At 42.9% G+C, this 12,399-nt stretch overlaps 5 protein-coding genes across 5 annotated transcripts; 3 read left to right on the top strand and 2 right to left on the bottom strand.

Annotated features, from left to right (window-relative positions):
* Positions 1-757: 757 nt before the first annotated feature.
* On the bottom strand, positions 758-3,754 carry O0I10_008947 (uncharacterized protein; the record flags this gene model as incomplete). Its single annotated transcript, XM_058488946.1, has 16 exons — positions 758-839; positions 898-1,070; positions 1,127-1,223; positions 1,296-1,477; positions 1,540-1,595; positions 1,648-1,760; positions 1,827-1,977; positions 2,033-2,118; positions 2,179-2,471; positions 2,532-2,645; positions 2,709-2,815; positions 2,869-2,938; positions 3,010-3,124; positions 3,182-3,405; positions 3,459-3,538; positions 3,598-3,754. The coding sequence occupies 16 exons, from the start codon at positions 3,752-3,754 to the stop codon at positions 758-760; spliced, it is 2,100 nt and encodes a 699-aa protein (XP_058340366.1).
* Positions 3,755-3,898: 144 nt separating this feature from the next.
* On the top strand, positions 3,899-4,770 carry O0I10_008948 (uncharacterized protein; the record flags this gene model as incomplete). Its single annotated transcript, XM_058488947.1, has 2 exons — positions 3,899-4,616; positions 4,682-4,770. The coding sequence occupies 2 exons, from the start codon at positions 3,899-3,901 to the stop codon at positions 4,768-4,770; spliced, it is 807 nt and encodes a 268-aa protein (XP_058340367.1).
* Positions 4,771-4,925: 155 nt separating this feature from the next.
* O0I10_008949 (uncharacterized protein) lies at positions 4,926-6,086 on the top strand (the record flags this gene model as incomplete). Its single annotated transcript, XM_058488948.1, has 5 exons — positions 4,926-5,262; positions 5,328-5,400; positions 5,482-5,537; positions 5,616-5,930; positions 5,983-6,086. 5 exons carry the CDS (start codon positions 4,926-4,928, stop codon positions 6,084-6,086), a joined length of 885 nt encoding a protein of 294 aa, XP_058340368.1.
* A 2,397-nt stretch (positions 6,087-8,483) lies between these two features.
* O0I10_008950 (uncharacterized protein) lies at positions 8,484-9,414 on the top strand (the record flags this gene model as incomplete). The annotated part of the gene is made up of 3 exons (XM_058488949.1): positions 8,484-8,724; positions 8,787-8,919; positions 9,039-9,414. The coding sequence occupies 3 exons, from the start codon at positions 8,484-8,486 to the stop codon at positions 9,412-9,414; spliced, it is 750 nt and encodes a 249-aa protein (XP_058340369.1).
* Positions 9,415-9,679: 265 nt separating this feature from the next.
* O0I10_008951 (uncharacterized protein) lies at positions 9,680-11,330 on the bottom strand (the record flags this gene model as incomplete). The annotated part of the gene is made up of 8 exons (XM_058488950.1): positions 9,680-9,727; positions 9,788-9,967; positions 10,030-10,175; positions 10,279-10,384; positions 10,480-10,637; positions 10,701-10,913; positions 10,977-11,051; positions 11,258-11,330. The coding sequence occupies 8 exons, from the start codon at positions 11,328-11,330 to the stop codon at positions 9,680-9,682; spliced, it is 999 nt and encodes a 332-aa protein (XP_058340370.1).
* Positions 11,331-12,399: the final 1,069 nt, after the last annotated feature.

The raw sequence follows: 12,399 nt of genomic DNA on the forward strand, positions 1-12,399 counted from the left end.
ACGTATTCATGTTTCTAATCTCGATAACCAATCCTTTCAGGCAAATTTTTTTGATCCATTAAAGGGGTATCATCCTTTATTCATTACAATGCCTTTACTCTTTTCCAATATTGTTGCCTTTTCCTTTGCACACTTTTCACCTGTCACCATTGATAAAGTGTATTAGATCATGGCCAGGTGAATTTCCCAAGACTTGAAAAGGCGTACGTATGTCGCATGTCACACAATAACCACCATTGATCCATGTATGTATCCGTGTTGTGTCATTGATGGGGTTCTCTGAGTCACTAATTCACTGAACCCGTCCCTCGGGAATGCTTGTACGCACCAATCGCAGTTACCGCCGCGGTGGTTTGAATTATTGTACCGAGAAGCCGTTCTTTTACATGACGTGTCGTCGACATCCAATGTTCCCCAGGAAATAGCAGTGCTCCACAAAAGTAATATTGTTTTGAAACAAAGAACATGTTCATTAGCACCCGTGTTCCACAATACAACATCTTGTCATTGTACTACCCAGGCACATGGTACATTATTCTTCCTCCAAAGCATAATTTTCTCATCCACCCCCCTCTTATGGGTCATCTGCTGCATCATTCATTGGTAGTCATGCGTAAGACATCATATGTACCCGACCTAGTTGACTTTTCAAACACGTAACACCATGTGTACAAATATGACCAAGTAGTGTCATGGATAATCGCAACATCAGATCCTTCATTCATCCTCCTTCCATACATGATAACTAGCATCGCACCTAATCTTTCCTACAATAGATCAATGATAGGAGCCCACATGCCAGTTTTTGGATCTCGCCAAGCTCGGATGGATCATTTGTTCTGTAAAGTATGGGATAATCAGCGTCCAACTTATAAGCAAAATCAATAACAAGCCTACCTGTATTCTAATTCGTGGAAAAGAGCAAGGCTTATTCGCTTGCAATTTGGATCCATGTCACCGGTATCCCATTTGATATCGCCTCGATCAATGCCAAGAGCGCTCCATCCAATCTTTTCTGATTCAGCAATAGCAGGTAAACGGATATGGGTATATGCATTTGCTTGAAGTGCCTAAGCAAGTCCATCGTAAGATAACTTAGAAATCATCAAAATGAGAAGCCACATACTCGTAAAATCAACATGGGTGATAATCTTTTCATCGTAATGGTATATACAGCAAGTTCACTCTCCTCAGTCCCAGCATCAATGAGATCGTATGTTAATCTATTGTTTTGAGAACAATGTAAGTTAAGTGACTCTGGCAAACCAAAACCCACACATGTCAAGTAACCTTACTTTGTTTGCTCTTTCATTATCTTGGTACAATGCTCCATGACCATCCAAACAGCCATTGGGTGATGTTGCACCAGCGGGCTCGCAAGATTTTGCCATGCATGAACAAAGGTTGGATCTTGAGGAGCTGCATAAGATCGATAAACAAGCTCACGTATCCCATGCTTGACGCCTTCTGGGGTGGCCTTTAGCATACTGAGTTAGTAATTTGTCTTCTCATTCCTATCATTGATGAATGATCAATTACCTTCATAGCCCATAGTTGAAGTACGGATAATAGCTCCAATGAAAATCGCTCTATTTCTGATGCCAATGTCAACAGGTGATGGGCATGCTTGATCACCATCATAAATACCTTGCTCATCTAGTTTCAATCCTTCTGGTGTGGTGGGATGGAAAAGGTCGGATGGGGATGTCAACATTGAGGTTGTTGGTTGTGGCGGTAAAGCATGCGTGTTCTTCATGCTTCTATATAGGATCGAGATGGGTTAAGCAACCACTTCGATACATGGATGATGTATTTCGCTTCCGTACCTGATCATGTCAACGTATATAGGAACCCCATCTCCATTGGCCCATTGCCCTGCGAGGATAGTTTTCCCAATCAATGCCTTGCACACTTGATTTGTCCTTGGATCCTTGCTATAAGCCATTCGCATAAGCCGTGTGAGCACGTATCTCAAATCTATGAGCAAACATGTCAGGTTTTAATGTTATCAACAGATATCCTTTATCATTACCAGCAACATCAATGTATCGTATGAGCACCTTGCATGCGAGATCGTTGCCACAAACCCATTGCAGCATATCATCTACAAGTGGCATACTACCAGCGGACTAATTAAAAATCACCAACCAAAATAAAGAACTTGCTCCTTTGTGTTACCTAAATTCCTCAAGATCGGTTTCCATGCCAACGGTTGCCTTGTCAAGCATATCCCCCAATATCCGTGCTGCATCTTCATTTGAATCTTTTCCCACCATCTCCGAAAGCGCATGTATGGAATCAGTCGTATTGGCCATGGCATAGGGTAAGAAAGCTTTTCCTCGTTCTTGGTTTATGCATGCTGATTTTGCCAGTGGAACAATAAGATGCTTCGGAATCTTGTGTACAACGCACAGACCAGGTGTCATAAGGAGCATGGCAATCATCAATGGTTGTGCCCATGTGACATCCAACTATGATTCCCTCCATCAGAAATACCCCAAATCATACTAGCCCTTATCATCTCCTCTTACCATAGACGCAACATGCTTCCGGATTACGGTCACCAAATCATCAGGTAATTCTCTTTCATTGAGCCATTGGGATTTTTGAAGCATTGCCACAGAGATCAAACCAGCATTAGGCTCCTACGCATGTTTCATTTCCATCGTGAATACACAATTTCATAAAAGCTTCCGTATACATCCTACCTCATTATTCAGGCTTGACAATTGTCGTTTGGTTGAAAGGGGTTTCTTGGACATCAAATGTTTTGAAGAGAGAGTGTTGGATAGCTGATCCCACGTTTTGCAAGGACCTAGCGAAGGCTATTTAGTGTAAATGTAAAAGGGGAGGATGATATCATTCTACCTTGCATTGATTGCAACAAGTTGTCAATTGCCTCCCACGCAGCTGTTGCAATGATATCGTATGGATACCACTGAAATCAAAAAAGGCTTCCATGAATACCGTGCACCGTTTATCTTTCCACTCTCCTAGCAATAGATTTACCTTTTTCATCAATGGTATCAGGTCTCTTATGGATTGGTAGTCATGGATACCATGCCGTGATGCCTTGATTGCGACATTGCAAGCTGTGGATGGTAGTAACGTCATAGGCTCCTCACTGTTACGTACGTTAGGTATTCAACATGTATATTGCATGTCCAATCCACTCACTTGCCTGTATTTCAAGGCCACACGTGATAAATCCGGGATGAAGTTTACACTGATAGGATCATCGGCGACGTGTTCGAGTAGTACGGCCCCCGCTAATTGCAATCGTTTATCGGATGCGTCAAGTAGATCATGTCGTACAAAGTCGGCAAATGCAGTGCGATGTGTAGATGAGAGTAGCAAGTAACGACCCAATCGAAGAAATGGTTGGCTGCTCTTGGGTTTCAATAGCTGTTGTCAAATGTGTTAAAGTTGCATGAAATTTAAGGGAGCATCCCAATTACCTGCAATGGATCAAAGACATCACCAAATCGACCTTGATTCAAATACTCATTCAATGCACGAAACGCACGACCCGTGGGAGCTATTCATATGTGTAAGCAAAGCGTATCAAACTTGAAGGGGGATGGATGGTATGCTCACTTTGTGAAGTATCATTTTTGGCAGCTTCGTCAAAGACGTGTTGGTTCACGTTGAGCAAGACATGCAGAGCTTTTCCACTGGGAGGTAATTGCACGGCTGTTTGAGTGATGGCATTGTCGGCAGCATTGTCGTTAGGCTCCTTGTAGAGAATCTCCATGGGCAAAGTCGAGAGTATAAAGCGGGAAGGAAGGAAGGAAGGAAAGAGGGGGGAAATACTCAGTCACGAGCATGATGCAGCAGCCAATGTACCAGTTGAAGCAAGCGCTGCCTTTGAACCCACACCACTTGTATATATTTTGCGATGGACGACCCTGAATCATACCAATACCAATTAGAGCAAGTTGAGCTTGCATTGGGCAGCGATCCCAACAATGAAGAGCTCAAGAAGCTGCAGCACGATTTGAAAGAACTGATCTCGTTAACGGCACAGCTTGAAGAACAACAACAGCAACAACAGTCTCCTTCATCGCAGTCAGCAAAGAAGCAAGCGTCAAAGTCGGCGAGCCCTGTGACACCATCAACACCCTATGGATCATCTCCTTCATCATCACCAGCACCTGTGCTTAAGACACATCAGTTTTCAGTAGGTCAAGAAGTATTGGCTAGATGGTCTGGTGATAGTCAATTTTATCGAGCAACGATTACAGCTATTGGTGGTGCAGATCAGGTTTTCTCCGTTGTATTCCGTGGATATCAAGAGAACGAATTCGTCAAAGCCGAGGATATCAAACCATTGGACAATAAGAGGAAAAAGGGAATTTTTGAAGATGTGATGCCCACCAAAAAGACCAAGAAGGATAGCAACAAAGAGAAACCCAGCAGTAGTGAGGGGCAACAGCAACAACAGCAACAACAACAAAAGCCAAAGAAGAAAAAAGTATCTGAAGTGGAGGTCAAAAAGAATGCATGGCAGAACTTTGCATCCAGTGCACAAAAACAAAAGAAGAAAGGAAGGATGGCAGCAACACCTATTAACAAAAAGAGTATTTTCAAGACACCTGATAATCCTGATAGTAAAGGTAAGGATCGATGGATGATTGACTCCTCTATAGTGATGATGATTTACTTACATGTGTATCTATAGTGGGTGTTGTAGGTAGTGGACGAGGAATGACATCTTACCAGCAACGAGGCAAGCATCTATTCACTGATTCCCCACAAGAAGAAGAGTAATTGTACCTGATAGCTGTGTGATACAAGAATGACGAATCGTACATGTCAGTGTGTCGACTCCCCCACCCCCCAATTCGATAGCAGCTAAGCAATAAAGGCCTGAACATGCTTTTCCCTTTTCTTCCTCTTTTTGTTTCACATTCAACAACAATATAATGCTACCTCAGTTTGGTTACATCGTAGCTCAAGCAGGTGCCGATGCTCACTTGCCGCCATTCCAACCTTCATTAGCTCCTCCTCCTCCACCTCCACAAGCACCTCAACAACCACATTCTCATTCTTCTATTCCTCCATCGCAATGTACAACTATCAACAACAACAACGCTTTTCGTCTTACACCACCACCACCGCCACCTCCTCCAGCAACACATTATCTTCCTCCTCAACCTAAATGGCATCATGAACCATCGCCACCACCACCACCTCCTCCACCACCATCATCATCAATGACGTCTTATGATTTGTATCATGCTGCCACTCCTTGGGATCAAGGTAGAAAATTTAACAATGAGGCTATAACAAATAGAGAAAACTCAAAACATCATCCATCATCATAGGACCCACCAAGTTACAAGAATACAATGATTTGATGACTGCCATGAATAGGGAGTTTATAGATCATCGCACCATGTAAGCAATGTCGCCACCCATCCCATCAATGAAAAAAACCCCCTTTTTTCTCTCTTTCTAATTGACAGTTTTATTATGCAGCATATACCACAACAAGTTGAAATCCCTTCGAGAGGACCTTGAACGATTACAAGATGGTAATAGTGACCTATCCTTTTTATGAATGGGCCATTGTTATTCTTTGTTTTGTCTCTGACACAGCTCTGTCTTTGAAGGGACCCATGAGGCGTTTATGGAAGCAGTATCGGATTTAGAAGCGGAGCGTGAAACGACGATCGCCCATGCGAAGGACATGATGAACTACCAGCTGTCATGCATCCATCAACGTTTCGAGAAGGAATTGGAAACCACCGAGAAAGAATACAACACTGAACGCGATAATGTCAATACGATCATGCTATCCATCATTCGTGACAAGAGGAAGCAAATCCAAGAAGACAAAGATCACCAATCCTCGTCATTGACTGCCATGTTCCGAGACCATAAGAAACGTTCCTTGCGAAAACGAGCTGACATACGTAAACGACAATGTAAGTGATATGATGATCCATGATGATGGCGGCTTAATAACATGCTTTTTAGATCGACAATCTTCAGCAGAGGACACTGAAAAGGAGGAATTGGATCGAGAGTATTCACTCATGATGGGTCGCTCAAATAGTACTACTGCCGTCGCTGCACAATAATAACGATAACAAGAAGCTACATACACATTACATTCACCCCCACACACTTGCACACATTTAATCAGTTAAACCAGTAATTCCACCTTTGTTATGATATTGTTGAGTGATCATGAGGAGGCGAAAGCCATTACAAAAAGTGATGAACAACGAGTGAGGAGTGCACGCACACACATCCGGAAGGTATTAGGATCGGATCACTTGAAAAGCTTGTTGGCATGCCGTGCACCTCATTTTTGGTAAACATCCAATGACGAAAGGGGGATCAGACCACCAATAATGCAACTGCGTGTATGTCGCCACAGACCCACATTGCTGCTGCTGCATCACCAGGGTACACTCAAAAAATACACACGTTATATATATACGTTACCTTTATGCAATCATCAACCTGTGAACAGTAAATGCATGATACACGCGATTACAACTTTTACAACGTTTGCATGGTTACTTGAATGTGGGGGTGATGATACCACCATGGATACCTTGGTGTATATGAGGTTTTGCAATGAATGGATGCATCCTCCTTCTTGAATGGATCATTGATGCTTTCTCAAAAGTAGAAAGAGTGACGAGAATAGACACTCTTTTGCATCCAAAGACTTCTTGTGATCCCCTTTTGCTTTCCTCAAGGGGGTGAGAAGGAAGGGGCTTTGTTTTTTCTTATTCTGTTTTCTTTACACTCTAGTCTGCGTGTTGGAGGTATTTACGATTTGACTGATGAGCAGGCTTTCTCAGCTCCCTCCTCCACCCCCTCCCCCCAGAAACATAACAACAACATAACAACAACCTGAATTGTCCTCATGTGTGTGAGAGGCCAACAACATGTTGAGTTTAGACATGAACCTTTTCAATGTGTATGTCTGTCAATAACCATTATGGTTCTTCCACTACCACATGTATCAAGCACATTTTGCCAAATGCATAGTATATCCGTGCTATTGACATTGGGGGTACGGCAGCGGCCAATCTGAATGACAAAAAGGTTGTGGTCTCCCAAAACGGTGCCTTATTCCGAAAACAGTGAATGGTGTCTCTTTTTTTTCTCCTTTTCTGTGATTGTTATCTTGCCATCTTTTATCTTAACAAAGAACATGCAACTTGATTGAGTTTCCTAATGCCGTGATAAAGGACGAATTCCCATGTTCCAATCATAAAGGTCGTTTCTATGAGGAGTTCCCAACATCTCAAATCATGCGATAACATGATGTTGGTACTTAAACAAGATCCGCGGTCTATGTTTGGGGGGATTATGCAACGGGAGATGATTGTGTATAGGTAGCAAAAAGGTCAAACTTGCGCAGCTTGTTTGTATATATGTGTGTGAACAAAGCTGAGGCACTTTCACAAACAAGCAATGATAACGGTTTTGGGCTGAAGATGCTGCCGATCGTGCTGCAAGCTTTTGTTTACTTATCCATCCAAGGCAAAGCGGCTGGATGCGCACTTTATATTATGGGTGGTGGTGTGTGCATGTTTGTACAATTATACTTTGATTGACGTACATGGTAAATGGCCACTTTTTTTTCGTCTTATGATGAGGAATACTGTAGATGGTTTTGCAAGTGTGGGAAATCAAGGGGATGGTGGTTGATGCATGACGTACGGAAGGTACGCCAACAAAAAAGAAAAAAAAGAGCCAGGGAATAAGGAGCAAGAGGGCGCGCGAACACACACACACACGCACCCACTTGCTCACGCACACTTTAATCCTAATACAAGCGGCTGTATATATACACGCATCCTACACTCTTATACCCATAAGCAACATAGATCAGATACATGCGTTGCCGCATGCATGAATAGTGAAAGAGAAAAAGTAAAGCTTTTAATGAGGAAGTAACTTACTGCTGGCCATGTTGCGCCATTTAGCTTTCGTAACGACGATACAGTGAAGCAATTTAATATCCTCATCATGCACCGAGATGCATAAGGTTTGACCTAAGATGCCGTATTATTGGATCAAGGACAAAAAAGAGCAAGTGGGATAGGACCTCTCATAATTACACGCCAAGTAAGATGTTGTTGTTCCCGGTAGACCAGTATCTGGGAACAAAAAGCGTTGCAAGATATGCATCACGACTGCCAAGATGATGATGCTGTGGCACCCTCCATCTTGTCTGTGTGATCGCGATCATCATGTGTTTTGCGTAGTTTTTTTGACTCCCAGCAAAAACACCCATCACCATGCAACCATTTCCAAAGAAGCCTTCATTGCCGTCTAGCGACAAGTTTGGAAGAAAAAACTGAGCATGCACACCACACAACCATGCAGCCTTATTTACCTTCCTACGCAACTATTTTTGGTCGTCAAAAACTGCCATTTCTTTTCTCTTTTCTTCCCTCTCTCTTCTCTCTTCCTTTCTTCCTTGCTTTTTTCTCCTCTTCTCCCCATTTACAATGTTCAGCTATATGAACTTTCTCAACATGAAGCACCAGGCAAACGAGCCAGTGCAACCACCACCACCAACAGCACCTTCTTATTATTACTACCCAACACCAACATCCCCAACACAACATCAACCACCACCTCCAACGCCTCCAAACACCTATCCAAAGCTTACCACATCCGTTTGGGAAGATCAAAACACATTGTGCTATCAAGTCGATGTGAACGGCGTATGCGTAGCAAGACGACAAGGTAATGCCGAGTTGTTGTTTATTGTTTAATGGGTTCCTTACTTTTGACCTTTTTTTATGTAGACAATGACATGGTGAATGGCACCAAGCTTCTCAATGTTACTGGTATCTCTCGAGGCAAGCGTGATGGCATACTCAAACATGAGCGCGGTCGTGTGGTAGTCAAGGTTGGAGCTATGCATCTCAAGGGCGTATGGTAAGTCGATCATTTCCCCCCTTCAGGATCAAAGCAAGAGAACGACGACGCCATTTCCCCAACGCCCATTATTATTCATCCCCCACCACTCACTTTGTTTACGTGTACACACAACATAGGATCACCTTTGCACGTGCCAAAGCACTTGCCGCACAATTCAACATTGATAAAATGCTTCATCCTTTGTTTGAAGACGATCCAACTGCCTACTTTTGTCATCAAGATTATTATGGTACAGCATCAACCGCTGCTGCAGCAACACAACAACAACAACAACCCTCCCTGCAACATCCACAAGAAGAGTGTCCCTCTTGGCAACTTGGTAGCTCCTCCATCCTCTCCGAATACTCGGCCCCAGGAACACCCGATATCTTTCCACCACATCAACAAGAAATGATGCCGTTTTCCTTTGTATCCATGATGAATCTACAAGAACCAGAGGATGAGCAGATGCAGCAGCAGCATGATTTCTATTACTATTACCATAACCATTAATTTAATGTCTTCCATATTACCCCAACAACCAACCTTGTTTGATGTCATCCATATTCCCAAATCATATATCGCGCGCACATACCTACCGTCCACACGCATCACGTATATGCATCATTGCGTAGTCAACATAACCAAGCAGCACAAACACATGTATACCAATAGCCAATATCGTTAATCCATCCCCTTCTTTGTTGTTTGAATGATCCACAGCGTTTTTGTTTATTCTGAAAAAGAAAAAAATTGATGGGGGTTTCAAACCTTCCTTCTACGAACGACGAAAATCAAAGACGGCTTCGGGTTTGTTGCCGAGTATCTAAAAGCGGTGAAATGAGTAAATGGCAAAGAGATGAAACAGTTTCATGTCCTTGTTTACCTGATCAAGTTCCTCAATCACGTCGTCTGTCATTAGATGTCTGATCTTTAGTGCATGGATGTTCTCTTTGGCTTGATCGGGTGTGGATGCCCCAATAATCACACTGGTAACGTTTGGATTGCATAAACACCAAGCAATAGCAAGTTGAGCAGGTGTGCAATTTAAGCGCCTTGCGATTTGCTAAAGTACAATCATCATCATCATTAGCATCCTCGCTCCCTGAAATGAGGCAAATCACTTACACAGATAACCTTGACTTTATCGATTTTACGTTTTCCTTCCCCACTAAAGAAACCTTCTCGTAGCCGATTGATCAGCGGATGGTCTTGGATGGCAAGTCGTGAATATGGAGGAATCACACCGTCATTATACTTTCCAGTCAACAGACCTAATCATGCACATCAACAACCACCCCCCCCATCACATCCCATCTTCAGTAAGGATCATCCGACTGCGTACTCAGATATAAACAAATAGCAAGAATGTCATACCGGATGCTAATGGCGACCAAACGCAAGTGCCCATTCCAAACTTTTGATACATTGGCAGGTATTCCTTTTCCACTCGTTCACGGCTGAACATGTTGTATTGAGGAGACTACATACATACATAGAGGGTGGGGATAAAAAGAATGAGCGAGTGAGTCATCCCTTGCATTATGCACACGTGTTCCTTATTCATCCAAACTTTACCTCGGTAATAGGTGGGATCAAATGTAACTTGGCTGCCACTGCATGAGCCTCCATGATAAGATAGGGTGGCCATTCGCTGGTAGCCCAATAGAGAGCCATGCCTTTATCGATACACCAGTTGAATGCTCGCACAATTTCCTCCATTGGGGTATCCAGATCTGTTTCACGCGTTACATACTGATGTAGGATGCTGATCCCATATCCAACAAAAAACAACTTACCAGGTCTTTGTGCATAAAGAATATCCACATAGTCCAATTCCAGCCTTTGCAAACATGCCACGGTGCCTTCAAACACATGCTTTCGAGAGAGACCTCGATCGTTGGGCCCTTTGCCATTACCCCAAAAGACTTTGGTGGATATAATGAAATCGGATCGTCTCAGGCCTTTTTGGTTCCTCAACGCTAATCCAAGATCGATCTCTCCTTGGCCGCCTATTATACGATGATGATGATGATGAACATTCCCCATCACGTAATCCTTCATCCTTCTATTACCTGCATGAGACTCGGCAACATCGAAATGATTAATCCCCAATTCCAAAGCGGTCTTGACAAGTGCTGTCGCCTGTTCTGTATGTAGAGGTGTGTGGCACATTGGAGATGGTTGGTCCCGAGTATTTGAGTCATCGCCTTGGTATAGGCACTATGTCTTTTTTTACCAGACGTGATTTGCGCACCTACACATGGGTGAATGAGTCAATGGACAGGTTCGAGCGGGAAGCGTTTTGCATAGTAGGTAGGAGTGGTGGGTGTAAAAAAAAGGTACAATGACTTACCAAACGTGATCCATGTTCCCAACGATAGAATGCTGACCTTGAGACCTGAATTGCCAAGGAATCGGTATTCCATATGTTCGTCTCTCGTGGGTTTTGGCTTGAACAATGGGCTGCGGGAAAAGCGTGTAGTAATCGCAAACTCAAGAAGAAAGTAATTGCTCGATCGGGAATAAAGTTTACCCATTTGATGCGACGCGATAATTAGCATAACATTGATCTCCGGATCTCTTTTCTCTATCAATCGAATTACCTTTTGTATCATCATTTATCGATTATACCATTTGTTGCTTCATTCCGTGGTGTGCTATATCATCAAATTTCTTTTCAAGTTAATCGACATTAAGATGATGGTGATGATGATGTATCATTAAAGAAGTGTTGTGGGTGATGACAACCCCATCTTCATCCTCCGAATGAGAAAGCACAAGGTCGTGATTTCACATAGAGATTTGCAAGCTGGTTTCACGAATCACATCATTCATCTCCTTTGCAATGAACTATTCTCTCGCACAATAGCACTCTTTAGCTCACAAGCTGGAACATCCAAGCAACAAATTTCTATTACAAACATTATCAGCAATGGATGCCATATTGTGTGCATTGAAAAAGATGGTGAATACAAGGCTCTATAGTGCACGTGACCAATCTCTACCCTACAGCTAATATGGACAATGTATGAAAACATCCCTATAGTAGTATCGGGTTGGTTAGGACCATGTGAGCATCATTGTGCTTCCTGTCATTATGGGTAGCGTAGTATTAGTTCGCTTGTTATAGTAGTTGCATCACGCACCGCGTCCTGACGTGATGATTGAACCCTTTTTGCATTACATCTGCGTGCTTGTTTGACTCAAAATATTGGCTGCATGTTGAAAGCAATAGCATTTGCGTATTTGTTTACGATCTATTATTGGACATGTCATATAGGCATGACATGTAGGCATCGTACAAGTGTTTGAAGTACTTTGTTGAAGCATGTCGCTGGTGCCACATTACAGGGCTATGAAGACAATGTCACGTGAGAGCAACTGCTTTGAATGTATCGGGATCAAAGTGATAGCTCATGTTAAGGTATAAGGTATATGCGTATGATGTCAATGAGACTATAGTGTTTTGGATATGAATGAAGCACGTTTGACTTT

The sequence above is a fragment of the Lichtheimia ornata genome, assembly GCF_029851405.1.
Source record: "Lichtheimia ornata isolate CBS 291.66 chromosome Unknown scaffold00049, whole genome shotgun sequence".
NCBI classification, from domain to species: domain Eukaryota; kingdom Fungi; phylum Mucoromycota; class Mucoromycetes; order Mucorales; family Lichtheimiaceae; genus Lichtheimia; species Lichtheimia ornata.